Below are 18,851 nucleotides of genomic sequence, written 5' to 3' on the forward strand. Positions count from 1 at the left end.
ATGTGGACACAGTGGGGGAAGGAAAAGGTGGGACAAATTGAGGGAGTAGTATATACATTACTGTGCGGAAAATAGCTAGCCAGTGGGAACCGGCTCTACAGCACGGGAAGCTCAGCTCAGTGCTCCGTGATGATCTAAAGGGGTGGAATTGGGGGGTGATGGGAGGTTCAAGAGGGAGGGTATATATGTATACATATGGCTGATTCATGTTGACAATAGAAACTAACATAATATTGTAAAAAAATTACACACCTTTTTTTTTTTAAAAAAAAAAAAAGGGAGATATACCAAGTATCTGAGAGCTCAGAGATGGGGTAGGGGGCACAGAATCTAGATGGGATGAAAGTAAGACATAAGTATCAGGAAACAGAGGCAATGGCATGTGAAGGGCTGAAACCTGGAGGTTGAGGATCTGTGAGATAATAAACCTGGTGTGAGCCCTGGAATGACCCAGAAGGGATTTTAGGGAACCAAGTAGTCAATGTATGTCTGTCTCTCATACATTTCTGCTCTGGAGCTACAAGAGATGCTGAATAGAGAAAATAGCATGGACCACAGGTGTTTTGATCCTTGCTCATAGCCATCTACTGGCTCCGTGCCTTTTGTCACATTTCTAATTCGCTCCGTGTTACCTTGCCTGTAACATGGGGATGATAATAGTGCCTACCTTATGGGATGGGTCTGAGACTGACAGGAAATTAATACAGTTATTTATTTTTGTGACAAATATTTACTGAGCACCTGCTGGGTGGCAGACGCTGCACCCAACACTGGTGATGCAGTTGTGAAACAGACAAGACAGTCCCTGTTCCCATGAAACTTATAGCCTGGAAGAAGAGAACGCAAGTAAATGAAGCACCAGACATGTTGGTACCCGGAGGGGACATTTATGGTTTCCTCCATCTGCTCATTCCTGGAGGTGTAGAGCATTTGTCAAGGTACAATTTGAACCCCACTTTCAGTGAAGCTGTTGCATGGGAGTAGGTCACAAAGCCCAGCCAAACTGCTAGCACCCACATGGAACAGAATTTTGTTTTTATTTACTGAGTATTATGTGCCCACTGGAATTTTCCATTTTACGTGCCCACTGGAATTTTCCATTTTACGTTATAGCCAATCATGTTACAGTGAAGACAGAATTAAAGAAGGCTGTCTCTCCCCTAATTTGGTAGAGGCGCACAGACAGCTGGTGAGTTATACCTGGGGTGAGACGTCTGCCACATCTACAGCGGGGTAGAGTTTGTGATTCACCAGACACAGACACATAGAAAGGGCTCTAGGCTGCTGGCTCAGAAGGAAGAGACGCTGATGAAGTCCAGGCACTGTGTTGGGCATTTCACACATAACTTACCTCATCTGATACTCAAAACAATCTTTATCAGGCCTATTTTAAAGACAGAGGAACTAAGTGAGAAAAGTGAAAGTGCTAGTCGCCCAGTCGTATCTGACGCTTTGTGACCCCATGGACTGGAGTTCACTGGGCACCTCTGTTCATAGACTTCTCCAGGCAAGAATACTCGAGTGGGTTGCCATTCCCTTCCGCAGGGGATCTTCCTGACCCAGGGATCAAATCCAGGTCCCCTGCATTGCAGGCAGATTCTTTATCATCTGCGTCACAAAGGAAGCCCTAAGAAGGAACTGAGGTTCAGAGAAATTAAGTTGACTTCTTTACTAAGCTGGTAGAGGCAGAATTTGAGCCTGGGTCTGCAAACCCCCTGCAAACTTCGCTGGGTCTGCAAACTTCCCTGGTGGCTCAGACGGTAAAGCGTCTGCCTACAATGTGGGAGACCCGGGTTCAGTCCCTGGGTTGGGAAGATCTCCTGGAGAAGGAAATGGCAACCCACTCCAGTACTCTTGCCTGGAAAATCCCATAGATGGAGGAGCCTCGTAGGCTACAGTTCATGGGGTCACAGAGAGTCGGACACGACTGAGTGACTTCACTTCCTTCCTGCAAACCCCCAAACCCATGACCTTTGCAGATACCCACTATACATTCTAAATAAAAAAGGGAAGCTAGAATTGGAAGAATAATGAGATATGTGGTCCTTCTGGAGGAGGAAGATGAGCCTAAAAATAGCTATGCTTCTTACTGTCATTAATAAACTGCGTGCCCACTTCTGATACTGTCAAATTCTAAGTGGCCACCTGTAGAAAGAGGAGAGCTGATACTTACATGGGTGTGTGTGCACACTTAAAATCTGGAAGGAAATATACCAAATGCTATGGTTATCTCTAGATTATAAAATGGTTTATTTTATCTTATATAAATATTTTATCTTTATTTTATAAATAACTTATTTTATCTTATTTAGCTTCTTTATGCTCTGTATTTATCATTTCTATATTTTCCATCACAAAACAAGGGTGTGCTCTGTTGAAAGGAATGATGTTCAAGTTCTGATCAGGTCAGGTTCCCAGACTCAGGGCTTGCCCATTTAGAAGGAAATTACCCTTTGTCCTTTCTGGTATCAGGGATCAGGGACCAGGGCTATGGCAGCCTAAGGACCAATATCTGACCCAGTCACTCACATGCCACACTGCTTCTCATCTTTCTTACAAATGATTTTAAATAGATTTGAAAAAAGAAAAACCACGTGCTGAAGAAGAGGTCATGACATTGTTTTTCAAATATGTCCTTTTGATGGCTTTTTTTTTTTTTTAGGATCACAGTTCACAGAGGCATTTTACACCCAGTGAGTTCCTGAAGGGAAGGGGCCAGTATACCATGTCATCTATCCTCTGGTTTGTTCATTCATTCATTCAATAAAACATTTACTGTGCCTTCACTGGGCTGTATATACTTGTGAAAGTAGCTACAGGGAAAGACTAAAGTAGAGCAAGTTTTAAAACAGAGGAAAGAGTGTTCTGTCAACAATTAGGGTCTTTACCCAAATGCAATTCTTCTTAGTATCTCACCCTAGCCACCATTTTAAATGGCATCTATCCATTCCAATAGTTTTATTTTCCCCATTACACTTTTTACCTAACACATATGTATTTATGTTGTACATTGTATCTAATTCCCTTATACTAAATTATAAGTTCTAAGTATGTACTGAGTTCTACATTTGGTTAGATGCTTTTCTTCTTTAAACTAGTTGAGGGCAGGAATGAAATATTGTTCACTACAACCAAAAATTAAGTATTTTAAATATAACAAATGTCTAGCACTTATTGTTTCTTCATATGAATTTTCTAAAACAAAATTTAGTGTTGGAAAGTAATAAACATGAAACATGGTCTAAACTTAAAAAAAAAAAAAAAGGGAAAAAGTAGAGTGGTTTTCACACAAACCCCTTGTGTTCACCCCTTGTCCACCTGCAAATTTCAACCACCCAAAGAGACAACTCAAAAGTTACCATCTCAAGAAGACAGAAGACACAGACATGGCCAAGAGGCATATGAAAAGATGCTCAACATCACTAATTATTAGAGAAATGGAAATCAAAACTACAATGAGGTATCACCTCACACCAGTCAGAATGGCCATCATCAAAATGTCTACAAATAACAAATACTGGCGAGGATGTGGAGAAAAGAGAACAATTCTACACTATTGGTGGGAAAGTAAATTGGTGCAGTCACTATGGAGAACAGTAGGGAGGTTCCCTAAAAAACTAAAAACAGAGTTAACATATGATCCTGCAATCCCACGCCTGGGCATATATCTGAAAAAGATGGAAACTCTAATTTTTAAAAAATGCACCTCCATATTCATAGCAGCACTATTTATAATAGCCATGATATGGAGGCAACCTAAGCATCCATCAACAGATGAATGTATAAAGAAAGAATATGTGGTATGCACACACAGACACATGAATATTATTCAGCCATAAAAAAGAATAAAATAATGGCATTTGCGGCACCATGGATGGACCTAGAGATTACCATCCTAAGTGAGGTAACTCAAAGACAAATATCATATGATGACACTTACATGTGGAATCAAAATAAATAATGCAAATGAACTTATTTACAAAACAGAAACAGACTTTAATAGACATAGAAAAAACCTTATGGTTACCAAAGGAAAAAAGAGGGAGGGAGAAATTAAGAGTTTGGAATTAATAGATACACACTACTATATATAAAATACAGATATAGCACAGGGAACTATATTTGATATCTTGTAATAACCTACAGTGGAAATGAATCTGAGAAAGAATATATATATCTGAATCATGTTGCCGTACACCTGAAACTAACACATAATAAATCAACTGTATTTCAATTAAAAAAAGTTTCCGTCTCTATAAATATCCTTTCTCTTCTCCCAAATTAGCACTCACTCCTTGCTTCCTACCAATTATTGTTTTCTTATTTGCACACATGTGGCAATTATAATAGTATGTGCAATATAGTTCTTTCTGTGTAATTCTCTTTATGTTACAGGAAAGAAATTATAGCACTTCCCTAGAGTAGACAGATGAGACCACCCCTGTATCCAAGGAAACAAATATCTAGACTCTCCCTGTGCTCTAAGAGTGTACCTAGCCTACCAGGGTTGAGAAGTTCTACTGGAGATCCTGACCTCCTAATTAACACCATGCACCAGGCCTTAATTATTCATCTCAATATGCTCAGAGCCTAGTAAGTTGCTGTTTACATAGCTGGTACTCAGTGCTTTTATTAGTTCATCTCACCTAATATTTATTGAGTGTCCATCATGTGCCAGGCACAGTGCTAGTGAAAGACATACACTAGTGAACAAACTAGATATGGTCATCCCTACAATTTGGTGGGACAGAGCCATATTAAACAAATAATCTTACAAATACGTAAGCTGTAATAACCACAGTGAAGGAAAAGTAGAGTGCTATGCATGCTATGGAAATATTTGAATAAACAAATGAAGGAAAGCACTGCATATTTCATATGGTAATATTCATTCACCAGAAAGGTATACTCTACAGGAAAAGAAAGAATATTGCGGGCTCTCTGAGGACAGATTAAGAATCCTGTAAGACAATCTAACTCCCCTGTTCATGCTCCTGTGATAACAGCCTGAGATCCTATCTCATGAATGACTCATTCTGAACTTATGGGCAACTAAAATCCCTAAGATACATTTGTTGTTTGTCTAATGTGCTTCCATAAATCCAAATCACTCTTCTCATACATCTATAATAGGTTACTTGGATCTAAGCAGGTAGCTTGCTGTGTTCCTCCATTAGCTTTTCATCTTGCTAGATTTGGTCTTGCAGTTTGAGCTGCCCAAACCCTGTCATGCCCAATCCTGATGCGGGAATATATCTTTCTCTTCACATCAGTGGCTATGGCTACTCTGATGTAATGTTCAAATTCAGGTTGTTGAAGAGAGTGTTGAGTGAAAATTTGGGTGAGGCTGAGAGGCAGAAATCACCTTTGAAATATACATCAAAAACATAAAAATGCCCATATTCTTTGCACTTCTGGGGTCTCGTCTAGTGAACCAATATCAAATAAGGAAAAAAAAAAATTTTTATTCAAGAAAATAATTTTTCTCCATTATTTATAGCAGTGAATAGTGATTGAAAAATTCTAATCTTATAAGGGTCACAATTAAGCTTAGGTGAGTGTAACAAGAGGACATTTTTCTATAAACTAAGAGAAAATTCCTAAAAACAGGCTTGCAATAGCATTTTATTTTCAGAAAAGTGTGTTGAATACTCATTGAGCTTCTTATGTGGCTCAGAACTCATCAGGCACTAATAAATATTTATTGTTAATAAAGAGATGATGAAAACATTTTATAAACAGGTGATTAAGAATATGAAATAATTATCAGAAGATACTTGTTTGTATGGTGTTGATAAAGAATTTTAAGCAAACATTCCTCTTTAAAATGAGGCTTTCTTCCTTTGACTGGCAGGCTATTCCATAAACTAGTTGATGCATATAGGACTTTAAACTAAAGCAATGATGTTACAAATTAGCAGCTTGAATTTTAGTACAAATATGGCACTTAAAATTCTGTCAAATTGAAGTGCCCACTCTGTGAGGTGCTCAGGATGAGATGCTGGGGGTACAGCAGCAAACAAGACAGGCAAAAATCCCTGCCTAGTGGGGCTCACAGCTTAGTGGAAGGGGGCAGCTGATACTCAAGTCAACGAGTAAAATAGATGGTACATCGGGTGGCAAGAAAGGCAACGGAAAACAAGTAAGTAGTGGAGAGGGATAGGGGATTCAGCCAGGGATAGAAGGGGGAGTGAAGTTTCAAAGAGAGTGATGGGGCGCCGCCCCCGGGGAAAGGGACGTCTGAGCAGAGAGACCTGAAGGAGGAGGGAAAAAGTGCTGGGCAGTTGGCTGGGCCATGAACATTCCAGGAAGCAACTTGCTTTGAGCAACACGATTTAAAGGGTTGACTTCTGTACAGGCAATCCAGCCGCCGCATTCCTTGTCACTTTCAATTAACCGTGAGTACACCCAGCTAGCTCATCAAAGAGGCTCCCATGTCTCTCCCTTCTGGCAGCCCGGGACAGATACCCTCGGCGGTGCCAAAACTGCCACGCTGGACCAGCCTCCGCTGGAAGCAGAGGAGCAGCCCCGCCCCCTTCGCCTCGGCCTCCAGGGTGGAGGTGGGGACGCTGTAACCCTTAGCCTTCCTCTCCCTGTAAGTCTAAAGAGGCTTTAAAGTTTGCTTGAAGGTTTCTTTTGTACCTAGTGAATCTGTCCTCTCGAGTAAGGGCTCTCACCCTTACTCAGAAGCAAAATCACCACCTCTTAGAGTCACTTTTATAACTAAGAATGTAATTTCCATCAGATTTAAAGGGTATTAGGATTTCATCATTGATATTAAGTCCTTAAAGCTGTCATATTTGGAGTGAGGCTGCTAACAAAGAAGTATTTCTAAATATTTGTTAATTGCTATGTGTATATATATTAAATTATATCAGCATTTGTAGTTTCTGATCATCTACTCATGTTCCCACTGATGACTTGCTGACTTCTGTCATACCTGTTGATATAAAGCACAGTGACAAGGAGGATACTCTAAGCTCCATTAGTGCAGGATGATGTCTGTTTTTCTCACTGCTGTATCCCCAGTGCCTACCTTAGTGCCTGGCACATAGGAGACACTCAGTAAATGCTGATGAAAAAAATGAATGACTTTCAAGATGACAGCTTTGATCCAGAGAGAAAATACTTTCATGCTAGAGTGGAAGGGGGCATGTACAGAGACCACAACGTCTGAAGCAGGAGAGGCAAGATGGAACATGAGCTATGATTCTCCCTCTCTTGCCTCCAAGATACTGGGCACCCAAGTGAATGTGCATTTAATGCACAAGGGCAGGGCAGGGGTGGGGAGATGAGTGTGAGAAAACCTCTAAAACAGGATCCCTTCCCCACCCCCTTAAGATGTTAGATTACTTGGGTCAATTTACTTAGTCCCTTAGAGACTTGGTTTCATCATCTAGAAAATGGGTACAACAATCCTGACTTCACAGGGTTGCTATGAGAGCTAAGTAGGATAATGAATATAAAGCTCTTGACATAGAGCCTACTGCCGTTAAAAAGTTATGACTCTCGTTTACCAAGGTTTGAATCCCAGCTTTATTGCTTAGAGCTGAGTGGTCTTAAGAAAGTTACTGGAATCCCTCTGTTGCCACAATTTCCTCATCTGTGAAAAATAGGATAATAATGCTTATCTTGTGGTGTTACTCTGAGGATTAAATCAGTTAAAAAATGTAAACCACTTAGAACAGTATCTGGCATGCAAGCATTATTATTGTATGTGAGGCATTTTTCCTATATGTTTCTAACTTTGATCATGGGCCCAACAGATTTGTTGATGTGATGATGGAGTTCTTGCTGGACAGGCTGGATCCTTGTCTCATTTCAACATTAGTTCTCAAACTCAAGTTTGCATTGGACTCACCCTGAAGGCTTGCCGAAACACAAGCTGTGGGGGCCCCACCCTCAGAGCTTCTAATTCGGAAAGTCTGAGTGGGGCTTGAGATTTTTTTATTTCTAACAAGTTCCCAGATGATGCTGATGCTTCTGGTCCAAAGATCACACTCTGAGAACCACTGTGATATAAAGAAAGGATATCAGAAGCTCTAAGAGAAGAAGGAAAGATAGGTACATAGAGAGATAGTTCTGAAACAATCCCCAATTGGAATGAGTTATGGGCACTAGTAGAAAGAATAATTTGTTCACTTATTCATTCAACAGACATTTACTTACTGCTCAATGTGAGCAGGGCCCTGTATTCACCAATTGGTTTCCAGGACCAAGATTAAGCCAAGCAGAAACAACAGTGAGTTGGAGAAGACTGTCAACTTGCTGAATTAAAACAGCATCAAAGAAAGAAACCATGTCTCCACTGGCCTAACTCAGGCATTATTTAGAGTGTGTATGTGTATCAGAATGTACACAAAATTTACCATTTTGACCATTTTTAAGTATACAGTTCATGGCATTAAGTACATTCATGTGTTATACTAGCATCAACACCATCTATCTCCAGAACATTTTTCATCTTCCCTAATTGAAACTCCACACATGCTCATCAATAGTTCCCTATTTCCCTTTCTCTCACATCTCCTGGCAACCACCATTCTACCTTCTGTTTCTATAAACCTGATGATGACGCTCATATAAGTGACATCAGACAGTATCTGTCATTTTGAGCCTACTTATTTCATTTAGCATAATGTCTTCAAGGGTCATCCATGTTACAGCATATGTCAGAATGTCCTTTTTTAAAGGTGAATAATATTTCACTGTATGTATACACATTTTGTTTATTCATTCATCCACCAATGGATATTTAGATTGTTTCTGCCTTTTGGCTGTCATTAATATTGATGCTATGAACATGAGTGTACACATACCTGTTCAAGTCTCTGCTTTCAACTCTTTTGGGGAATATATTTCTAAGCATCATTTTAAAGCAGATCAATTTTGTTTGAGTAAATATTAAGATCACATTTCCCATCTCCCACGTCCCCCTCCTTTTCCCTTCTTAGAACTTGATCCCTCCTGACACTCAGGTACCTAGATCTCTCAGCTGCCCCAATCTGATAAATCATTCACACCTCCAAGAACAAGGGGATACATCTTAGTGCTCTTATGGGCTGAATGCATGCACGAATCTTCCTTTCTCTATAATGACAAACTTGCTGATGCACTGTCCAAACATACCTATGCCAGGAGCATGCCCAGGACTATAAGGAAGACATTTAGTCACTGGAATCAGACATGTGATAGAGAAGCCTGACCTTACTACTTACTAGCCCTTTAGGCAAGGGATTTAATTTCTCAAGCTTCAATTTCCTGATCTGTGAAACAGGTGTAATAGTTTGGATCTACTTGGTTGGTGTGAGAATTAAACTAAGATAAAGTAAACTGAGATAAGGTAAAGCACTTAACCAAGTGCCTGGCATATGGTGGGTACCCAACAAATACAGACTGTATCTGAGTAATTCCTTCAGATACATGCCAAGACAGTTCCTGCCATCTAGATCCACAGAAGGACATTACAATGAGCATGGAATTAATGGTCCCACTCGGCCACAAGCCCAGATTCCTAAACACCGGACATTGTTTTTTTTTAAATCACAGGATTCAAAATTACAACCTGCCCAGAAGGGGTTAAAGATATCTTTGGACAAGGAAGATATTTTGGGTGCTCCGTGGAATCCACAACTTGTACCAGAATCCCCAGCAGCCAGCCATGGGTGTAAGTATTCTTCCTCAGTATTTTTTTTCCCCCTCTGAGTTTGCAAATGCCAGATAAAAATGGATTCCAGAACAATGGAAATTTGAGATGAGAAATGGTTACAGCAGATTTGGCCAGGCCTCCTCCTAGGATGGCCCCAGTCCTTCTGGGACGTGTTCTGACAACTCGTTGGCCTCTTTCTAAGCCTCTGAAAAGGGGGTGATGTTCCTGCCGCTTCCCTTGGAAGAACGTTGCACGGTGAAATATGACTCACTGTCAGGGCCCTGGCCTTCGAGATTCCCTTTCTTCTCCTGACCCACTTTCGTCTTGCTGCGCCTTTTTGTACAAAGTCAAATGAGGCCTCCCCTGGAGGAGGTTGCTCTGCGAGGACTGACATTTAAAGACCGTTACCACCTCTTCAACTCGGCCCTGTTCATTTAGCCAAGCAAAGCATGTTTAATTCTTTTAATCTTCTCTCATAAATCAATCTCTTCGTTCTCTTAATAGTCCTTCGCCTATGCTTTGAACTCCCTCCAGTCTGGTCATCGTAAGCTCTTGTTCCGTTTACACTTGAGAATTGCCAGTCAATCGAGAAGCGGCTGTACAGGAAAAACAGCCGGATCCTCGCCAGGGTTCTGGAAGTTCTCAGCACACTGGGCTGTCTGCCGCCCCAGGCACCATGAGCCCCAGAAAAGCCCTGCCTGGAGGCCAAGCCCCACGGCCTTAAGGCAGACTTGAGGCGTCTGCTGCGCACCCCGTCATGGGTCTGTCCGTGGCCCTGGCCATGTCAATGGGAATGGTCAAGGGAATTGCACAAGAAGCCTGCTCAGATACCTGTCCTGCTCCTTTCCGTCGGCCTCCGCGCTACACCTACCTTGCACCTGGCATCTACCTACTAGAGCGACGGAAGACCCTGGGTAAGCCCAGAAGCATTCTTACCTGGAAGGTCCCGGCATGGTCTTCCTCCTTATCACCCTCTCTGTTCTCTTTGAGGGCGATTAACGTGAATCCTCTGAAATAGGAGGGAGGGGCAGCTGAAAGCGTCACTGCAGAGATAAGAAGAAAAAAAAAAAAAAAGAAAGCAGATGATAAGCACAAGAATCAGCTGTCTTTCATTTGTCAAATGGATAAATGTGAGCCCCCATCAGCATCCCAGACCTGCTGCAGGGGCTCATGGTGGGAAAGGCTCATTTTGTAGAGTGATGAACTTTCACCCTTGCCACCCAGCCCCCTCTCTCATTTCAGAACCTGCAAAAACACCTGAACTGCGATCTCACTTGGGACTTGTTGAATCAAACAAGCCTGAGATGAATGCTCTTAGTAACCACAATTTGATAAAAATAGTACATGGTCAGCAACTTGTCTTGACAGTTATCTAATGTTATATACTTCCACAGATTGGCCCAAGAGAGATTCATGTGCTTGCAGCATAAACTCCTATCAGTTCAGTTCAGTCACTCAGTCATGTCTGACTCTTTGCGACCCCATGGACTGCAGCACGCCAGGCCTCCCTGTACATCACCAACTCCCAGAGTTTACTCAAACTCATGTCCGTCCAGTCGGTGATGCCATCCAACTATCTCATCCTCTGTCGTCCCCTTCTGCTCCCGCCTTCAATCTTCCTCAGTATCAGGGTCTTTTCAAATGAGTCACTTCTTTGCATCAGGTGGCCAAAGTATTGGAGTTTCAGCTTAAGCATCAGTCCTGCCAATGAATTTTCAGGACTGATTTCCTTTAGGATGGACTGGTTAGATCTCCCTGCAGTCCAAGGGACTCTCAAGAGTCTTCTCCAACACCACAGTTCAAAAAAGCATCAATTCTTCAGTGCTCAGCTTTCTTTATGGTCCAACTCTCAGATCCATACATGACTACTGGAAAAACCATAGCTTTGACAATGTGGACCTTTGTTGACAAAGTAATGTCTCTGCTTTTTAATATGCTATCTAGGTTGGTCATAACTTTCCTTCCAAGGAGTAAGCGTCTTTCAATTTCATGGCTGCAGTCACCATCCGCAGTGATTTTGGAGCCCCCCAAAAATAAAGTATGACACTATTTCCACTGTTTCCCCATCTATTTGCCATGAAGTGATGGGACCAGATGCCATGATCTTAGTTTTCTGAATGTTGAGCTTTAAGCCACCTTTTTCACTCTCCTCTTTCACTTTCATCAAGAGGCTCTTTAGTTCTTTTTCGTTTTCTGCCATAAGGGTGGTGTCATCTTCATATCTGAGGTTATTGATATTTCTCCCAGCAATCTTGATTCCAGCTTGTGCTTCATCCAGCCCAGGGTTTCTCATGATGTACTCTACATATAAGTTAAATGAGCAGGGTGACAATATACAGCCTTGACATACTCCTTTCCCTATTTGGAACCAGTCTGTTGTTCCCTGTCCATTTCTAACTGTTGCTTCCTGATCTTCATATAGATTTCTCAAAAGGCAGATCAGGTGGTCTGGTATTCCCATCTCTTTAAGAATTTTCCACAGTTTGTAGTGATCCACACAGTCAAAGGCTTTGGCATAGTCAATAAAGCAGAAGTAGATGTTTTTCTGGAACTCTCTTGGTTTTTCCATGATCCAACAGATGTTGGCAATTTGATCGCTGGTTCCTCTGCCTTTTCTAAATTCAGTTTGAACATCTGGAAGTTCATAGTTCACGTATTGTTGAAGCCTGGCTTGGAGAATTTAGAGCATTACTTTACTAGCATGTGAGATGAGTGCAATTGTGCAGTAGTTTGAACATTCTTTGGCATTGTCTTTCTTTGGGATTGGAATGAAAACTGAGGATGTGGCAAAACACATCTATTTCTTGTGGGCACTCAGCTGGAACATATTCCCAGCCTCCCTTGCAGTTTGGTCTGCTTATGTCCCAGTTCTGCTGGTGGAAAACCTGGACAGACAGGATGAACGCCTCTTTTTGCCTGGCCCCTCCAGATTTTCTACATGATTCTCCATCCTTCCTCTCCCAACTCTGCCTGCTGCATGCAGGGGAATCCAGCAGAGGACCCTGATGCCCCAGGAGAAGGATTGGAGCCACAAGATGAAAGGAACCTAGGTTTCTCAATAACTACAAAGATTGGCTACTAATGTCTATAAAAGTTCAGATAGAAAGAAAGGAAGGAAGGAAGGATGAGAAAAAAAACATAATGAAGTAGAGAAGAGCAAGAAATGTGGGGTGCTAACCAATGGCACCCAGAAACTGATGACTTTAATGTCAAGAGGAAGAACTGAGTCTCTGAGGGATAGACAGATAGCCCCACAATAGTCTGATGTTATCTAGGTTGGGGTGGGGGGCCTTCAAACTTCCGGAGGAAGGGGAGCAGAGAGTAAGAGGCAGACATAAAAGGGGTTGTGCCCAGATCACCTCAAATTCCTTTGTGCCATGGCACAAAGGCCCTGGTACTGATGAGCCTTTGCTTCCAGAGGCTGGCACCTGCGGCTCGTTCCTGAAGGACCAGACTCAGGTCACTGGAGTCTCTCTGCCTAACACGAAAGGCCCACCTCATCAGGTGATGATTCTGAGGACCTGACACCTCTAAATGGCCCTGCAGGATCAGAGCTCACCTGGGCTCATGGCCTGGTGAGGTTTCTTCCTCCTCTGTCCCAGGTCCCTAACCGCCTTATTGACTTCCCCTGGGAGTACTTCCTTTAAGAGTCACTTGCACCCCAATCCTCCCCTGAGGGTTTGTTCTGGGTTAAATTGTGTCCTCCTAAAATGTATGTTAAAGTCCTAACCCCAGGTTCCTGGAAATGTGACCTTTTTTGGAAATAGGGTCTTTGCAGATGTAATTAGTTAAGATGAGATCATAATACTGGATTAAGATGGCCCTAAGTACAACTGCGAAGAGTTGACTCATTGGAAAAGACCCTGATGCTGGGAGGGATTGGGGGCAGGAGGAGAAGGAGATGACAGAGGATGAGATGGCTGGATGGCATCACCAACTCGATGGGCATGAGTTTGAGTCAACTCCGGGAGTTGGTGACAGACAGCGAAGCCTGGCGTGCTGCGATTCATGGGGTCGCAAAGAATCAGACACGACTGAGCAATTGAACTGAACTGAAGTCCAAGTGCATTGGTCCAAGCTCCTGTGGCCAATGTCCTTAGACAAAGAGGCGCAGAAGCACACAGGGAAGAATGCCAGGTGGTGACAGCAGCAGAGATGGGAGCGAGGCACCTGCAGGCCAGTGAATGGCAAGGACTGCCACCAGAGGCTAGGAGAGGTGTGGAAGGAACTCTGTGGAGCCTCCAAAGGGAAACAACTCTGACGTCTTGAGATCAGACTTTTTGCCTTGAGAACTGTGAGCAAATACATTTCTGTTGTTTTAAGCTACCGGTTTATGGTACTAAACATGGGAACCCTAAGAAATGAATAATATCTGCTTCTGAGGAAGCCAACCTAAGCTAGACACTCAGTCTCTGCTGCATAGTCAGTAACTTCAGGCTGCAGCTCAAACTCCATAGACTGACGAACCCACAGATTCTGCCTCTCCAGGAAGCTTCACCAACCACATTTCCATTCCCTGCTACACCACATTTCAGTCCTGGGACTCTCTCACTGGCAGTTTCCTGAAAACCCATATCATTTCATCCTACAGTATTATTTTTTTCCACTTGGTTATTCATACACCTGGAATGTTCCACCTCCTTCATTCCTGGCAAACGTTTTTAGAAATCAGCTAAATTTTCATCTTTTCTGCAATGTTTCCTTTGACTGCCCAATCAAGACCTGGGTGCTCTTTTTCCTTGGACCTTGTTAAAATTCCAGACATGGAACAATGGACTGGTTTCAAATTGGGAAAGGAGTATGTCAAGGCTGTATATTGTCACCCTGCTTATTTAACTTATATGCAGAGTACATCAAGTGAAAGGCCAGGCTGGATGAAGCATAAGCTGGAATCAAGATTGCCAAGGAGAAATATCAATAACCTCAGATATGTAAATAACACCACCCTTATGGCAGAAAGTGAAGAGGAACTGGAGTCTCTTGATGAAAGTGAAAGAGAAAAGTGAAAAAGTTGGCTTAAAACTCAACATTCAAAAGACAAACATCATGGCATCTGGTCCATCACTTCATAGCAAATAGAAGGGCAAATAATGGAAACAGTGCAGACTTTATTTTCTTGGGCTCCAAAATCACTGCGGATGGTGACTGCAGCCATGAAATTAAAAGATGCTTGCTCCTTGGAAGAAAAGCTATGAACAACCTAGACAGCATATTAAAAAGCAGAGACATTACTTTGCTGACAAAGGTCCACATTGTCAAAGCTATGGTTTTTCCAGTAGTCATGTATGGATCTGAGAGTTGGACCATAAGGAAAGCTGAGCACTGAAGAACTGATGTGTTTTTTATTGTGGTGTTGGAGAAGACTCTTGAGAGTCCCTTGGACTGCAAAGAGATCAAACCAGTCAATCCTAAAGGAAATCAACCCTGAATATTCATTGGAAGGACTGATGCTGAAGCTGAAGCTTCAATACTTTGGCCACCTGATGCAAAGAAGTGACTCATTTGAAAAGACCCTGATGCTGGTAAAGATTGAAGGTAGGAGGAGAAGGGGAAGACAGAGGATGAGATGGTTGGATGGCATCACTGACTCAATGGACATGAGTTTGAGTAAACTCCGGGAATTGGTGATGGACAGGGAAGCCTGGTGTGCTACAGTCCATGGGGTCACAAAGAGTCGGACACAACTGAGCTACTGAACTGACTGATACAATGAGCCTAATGACAGTGTTTACCTCAACATATCAATGTGAAGCATAAATAATGCATGAAAGTCCTTAAAACCATTGTTGGCAGATAACAGTAAATATTAGCTACTATTATCAGTGATGAGATGACCATATTAAATATTTTGTGCGCAAGTATTTGTTTACCTATTTGTAAGTCCTTCAAAGGTAAGAGTCACATCTTAGCCCAGCACAGTGAATAGCAGAGTTGGTATGTAATTCTATTTACTGAATGATATTCATGGACTGGTAGATTCAGTGTTGTAAAGATGTCAATTCTTCTCAAATTGATTTATAAATTTGGTGCAACTTACATTAAAATCACAGCATGATTTTGTGATATTGACAAGCTGATTCTAAAATTTTTATGTGCAGAGGGCCAAGAATATATAAGGCAACCTGGAGAAAGAAAGGCAAAGTTGGATGACTTATACTACCAGGTATTGAGGCAATGCAACTATAGAAATTAAGCCTGTGTACTATAGCAGGGAAAGAAAAATAGGCCAATTGAATAGTTTGAGGTCCAGATAAAGTTCCACAAATACGTATAAACTTGATTTATGATTAAGGGTGTACTGCAGAGCAGTGGGGGAATAAGATATTTTCAGTGACAATTAGGAAACAGTCAAACATGAGGGAGCAACTAACACAACAGGATAACAGTGCATAAAAAGGTGAATCTTGGTCTTTACCTCACATCACATACAAAATTTCACATAGATTGTAGAGCTAAATGTGAAAAGTGAAACAATAAGGTTTTAGAAAGTAGCATAAGATAAAACATGAATGATCTTGGCATGGGAATTTTTTTTTAATAAAACATCTAAAAACACTGATGATAAAGAAGATGTGTAAATGGAATGAAAACAATGTCTTTTGATAAAATTTTGATAAGAAAATGTAAGCTATGGTGTGAAAGGAGTTATTTGCAATACATTTAACCAGAAACTTTTATCCAAAATATATAAAGAACTCTCAAAGATCAATAAGAAAAAATTAGACAGCCCAAAGTAAAAAAAATAGGCAAATCACATGAACTAGTACTTCACAAAAAGTGTTAGTCACTCAGTCGTGTCCAACTTTTTGCGACTGCATAGACCGTAGCCCATCAGACTCTTCTGCTCATGGAATTCTCCAGACAAGAATACTGGAATGGGGGGTTGCCATTTCCTTCTCCAGAAAGTTCACAAAAGAAGGTACCCAAATGGCCAATAAACATACAAAAAGGCACTCAATCTCATTTGTCAATGGGGAAATACAAATTAAATCCACAGTAAAATACCACTGCATGTCCACCAGACTGACTAACCTTAAAAGGATTAACGTATCAAATGTTCTTAACTGGAACTCACTCTCAGTTGATGAACTGAAAATGAGCAATCTTCCCTGGAAAACTGTTCAGCAGTATTTACTGAAGCTGAGCTTATACATTCCCTATGACCCAGTACTGCCACTCCTAAATCAACAGAAATGCAGACATGTATGCACCAAATGACACCTACCAGATATTCATAGTAGCATCATTTGTAGCAGCACCTTTCAGTCAAAAATAAACAAATTACTACTACCTACAACAACAGGGTTTATCTCACAAACAGTCTTCAGTTCAGTTCAGTTGCTCAGTCATGTCTGACTATTTGCAACCCCATGAATCGCAGCACGCCAGGCCTCCCTGTCCATCACAAACTCCCGGAGTTTACCCAAACCCACGTCCACAGAGTCAGTGATACCATCCAACCATCTCATCCTCTATCGTCCCCTTCTCCTCCTGCCCCCAATCCCTCCCAGAATCAGGGTCTTTTCAAATGAGTCAGCTCTTCACATCAGGTGGCCAAAGTATTGGAGTTTCAGCTTCAGCATCAGTCCTTCCAATGAACACCCAGGACTTATCTCCTTCAGGATGGACTGGTTGGATCTCCTTGCAGTCCAAGGGACTCTCGTGAAAGTAGACAGACACAAAAGAATACAAAAAGTACGATGACATTTATATGAAGTCCAAAACCAGGAAAAGCAATAATCTATGAACCTAGAGGTCAGATCAGTGCTTTCAAGTGTGGGAAGGGGACACAAGGAGTGATTCTGAAGTGCAGGTCCTTCTATTCCTTGATCTGGGTGCCAGTGCATGAGTATATTCAACAAGTGATGATTCACCAAGATGCAAGACTTGTGAACTTTTCTGTATTAAAATTTTGTTTTGTAAGATTATTATTAAACAATGTTTCTGAATGATGAGTACGCATCTTTTTGTATATCTGTGCAGAACATTTAAAGGGCTACCCATAAACTCAGCTTCCCAAAATGATGCATTCCTGAAGGTTCTAGAAAACGAAGGTTTTACTTTACCTTATTGAACACAATCCAGAAGATGGAGGCTCTGGAGGCTGAACTTGGCGTTTCAAGCCATAATTACTGGTGGTGATGACTGTGTCACACAGTGTAATTTGAAGGAAGAGAGGAGATCCCCATCCCTCTAGTGAGCCCCATTATATGACTCCTCAAAGGAACAAACGTGCAGTGTGTTCTGAGTCCCAGTATTGACTGAAGACAACTGCTTGGCAATAAATAATAGCATCTTCTCTCTAATGACTCCTCCCAAGTTCTTCCCAAGAGAGGTCATTAAGAGACCCAGGAAATTAAAGAAAAAAGCTTATGAAGGATTAAAATAAAAAATTTTTTAAAAGTCCATTTGGAGCCACTCTGGAGCATATACAGGGAACTGGTTAAAAGCAAAGATTTCAGATTAGAGTCCCAGAGCTACCACTTAATAAGTATATGACCTTATTTAACCTCCCTGTTACTCATTTTTAAAAAACGGAGTTAATGATATTACCTTTCTTTATGAATGTAAAGATGACTAAATAAACATTTACCACAGTGCCTGGCATATATATAAAGGATTCAAAATTGTAAAGGATGATGATGGTGGTCTTGGTGATGTTGGGAATGAAGATGATGATCAAAATGATGATGATGATAATGATAAAGATCATGACACTCAGCAAGCTGATTAACCTACAATGAGTTTTAAAAAGCTGGTCCTCAGGGTCAATCTCAGAGAAGGCAATGGCACGCTACTCCAGTACTCTTGCCTGGAAAATCCCATGGACGGAAGAGCCTGGTAGGTTGCAGTCCACAGGGTCGCGAAGAGTCAGACACAACTGAGCGACTTCACTTTCACTTTTCACTTTCATGCATTGGAGAAGGAAATGGCAACCCACTCCAGTGTTCTTGCCTAGAGAATCCCAGGGACGGCGGAGCCTGGTGGGCTGCCGTCTATGGGGTCGCACAGAGTCGGATATGACTGAAGTGACTTAGCAGCAGCAGCAGCAGCAGGGTCAATCTCCAGAGGCTGAGTCTCCAGAGACAATGGAGGACCACTGAGAGGACTGCAGTGGAGATCATTGTCTTTGGGGCTGATAGTCACAGGGCCAGGTTCTGCACAGGTTTGGATAAGTCTTTATAATTAACTGAGTCTTCTT

The 18,851-nt window shown here is 41.8% G+C and overlaps 1 protein-coding gene across 1 annotated transcript in view; it reads right to left on the reverse strand.

Moving 5' to 3' along the window:
- The window catches only part of SPON1 (spondin 1), a 302,372-nt gene that overhangs the window by 270,769 nt on the left and 12,752 nt on the right, over positions 1-18,851 (reverse strand). Inside the window, exon 2 of the mRNA XM_043902562.1 lies at positions 10,586-10,692. Coding sequence (XP_043758497.1) covers positions 10,586-10,692 — 107 coding nt within the window. The remainder of the gene's footprint in view (positions 1-10,585; positions 10,693-18,851) is intronic.

The sequence above is a fragment of the Cervus elaphus genome, chromosome 1 (genome assembly GCF_910594005.1).
Source record: "Cervus elaphus chromosome 1, mCerEla1.1, whole genome shotgun sequence".
Lineage (NCBI taxonomy): Eukaryota > Metazoa > Chordata > Mammalia > Artiodactyla > Cervidae > Cervus > Cervus elaphus.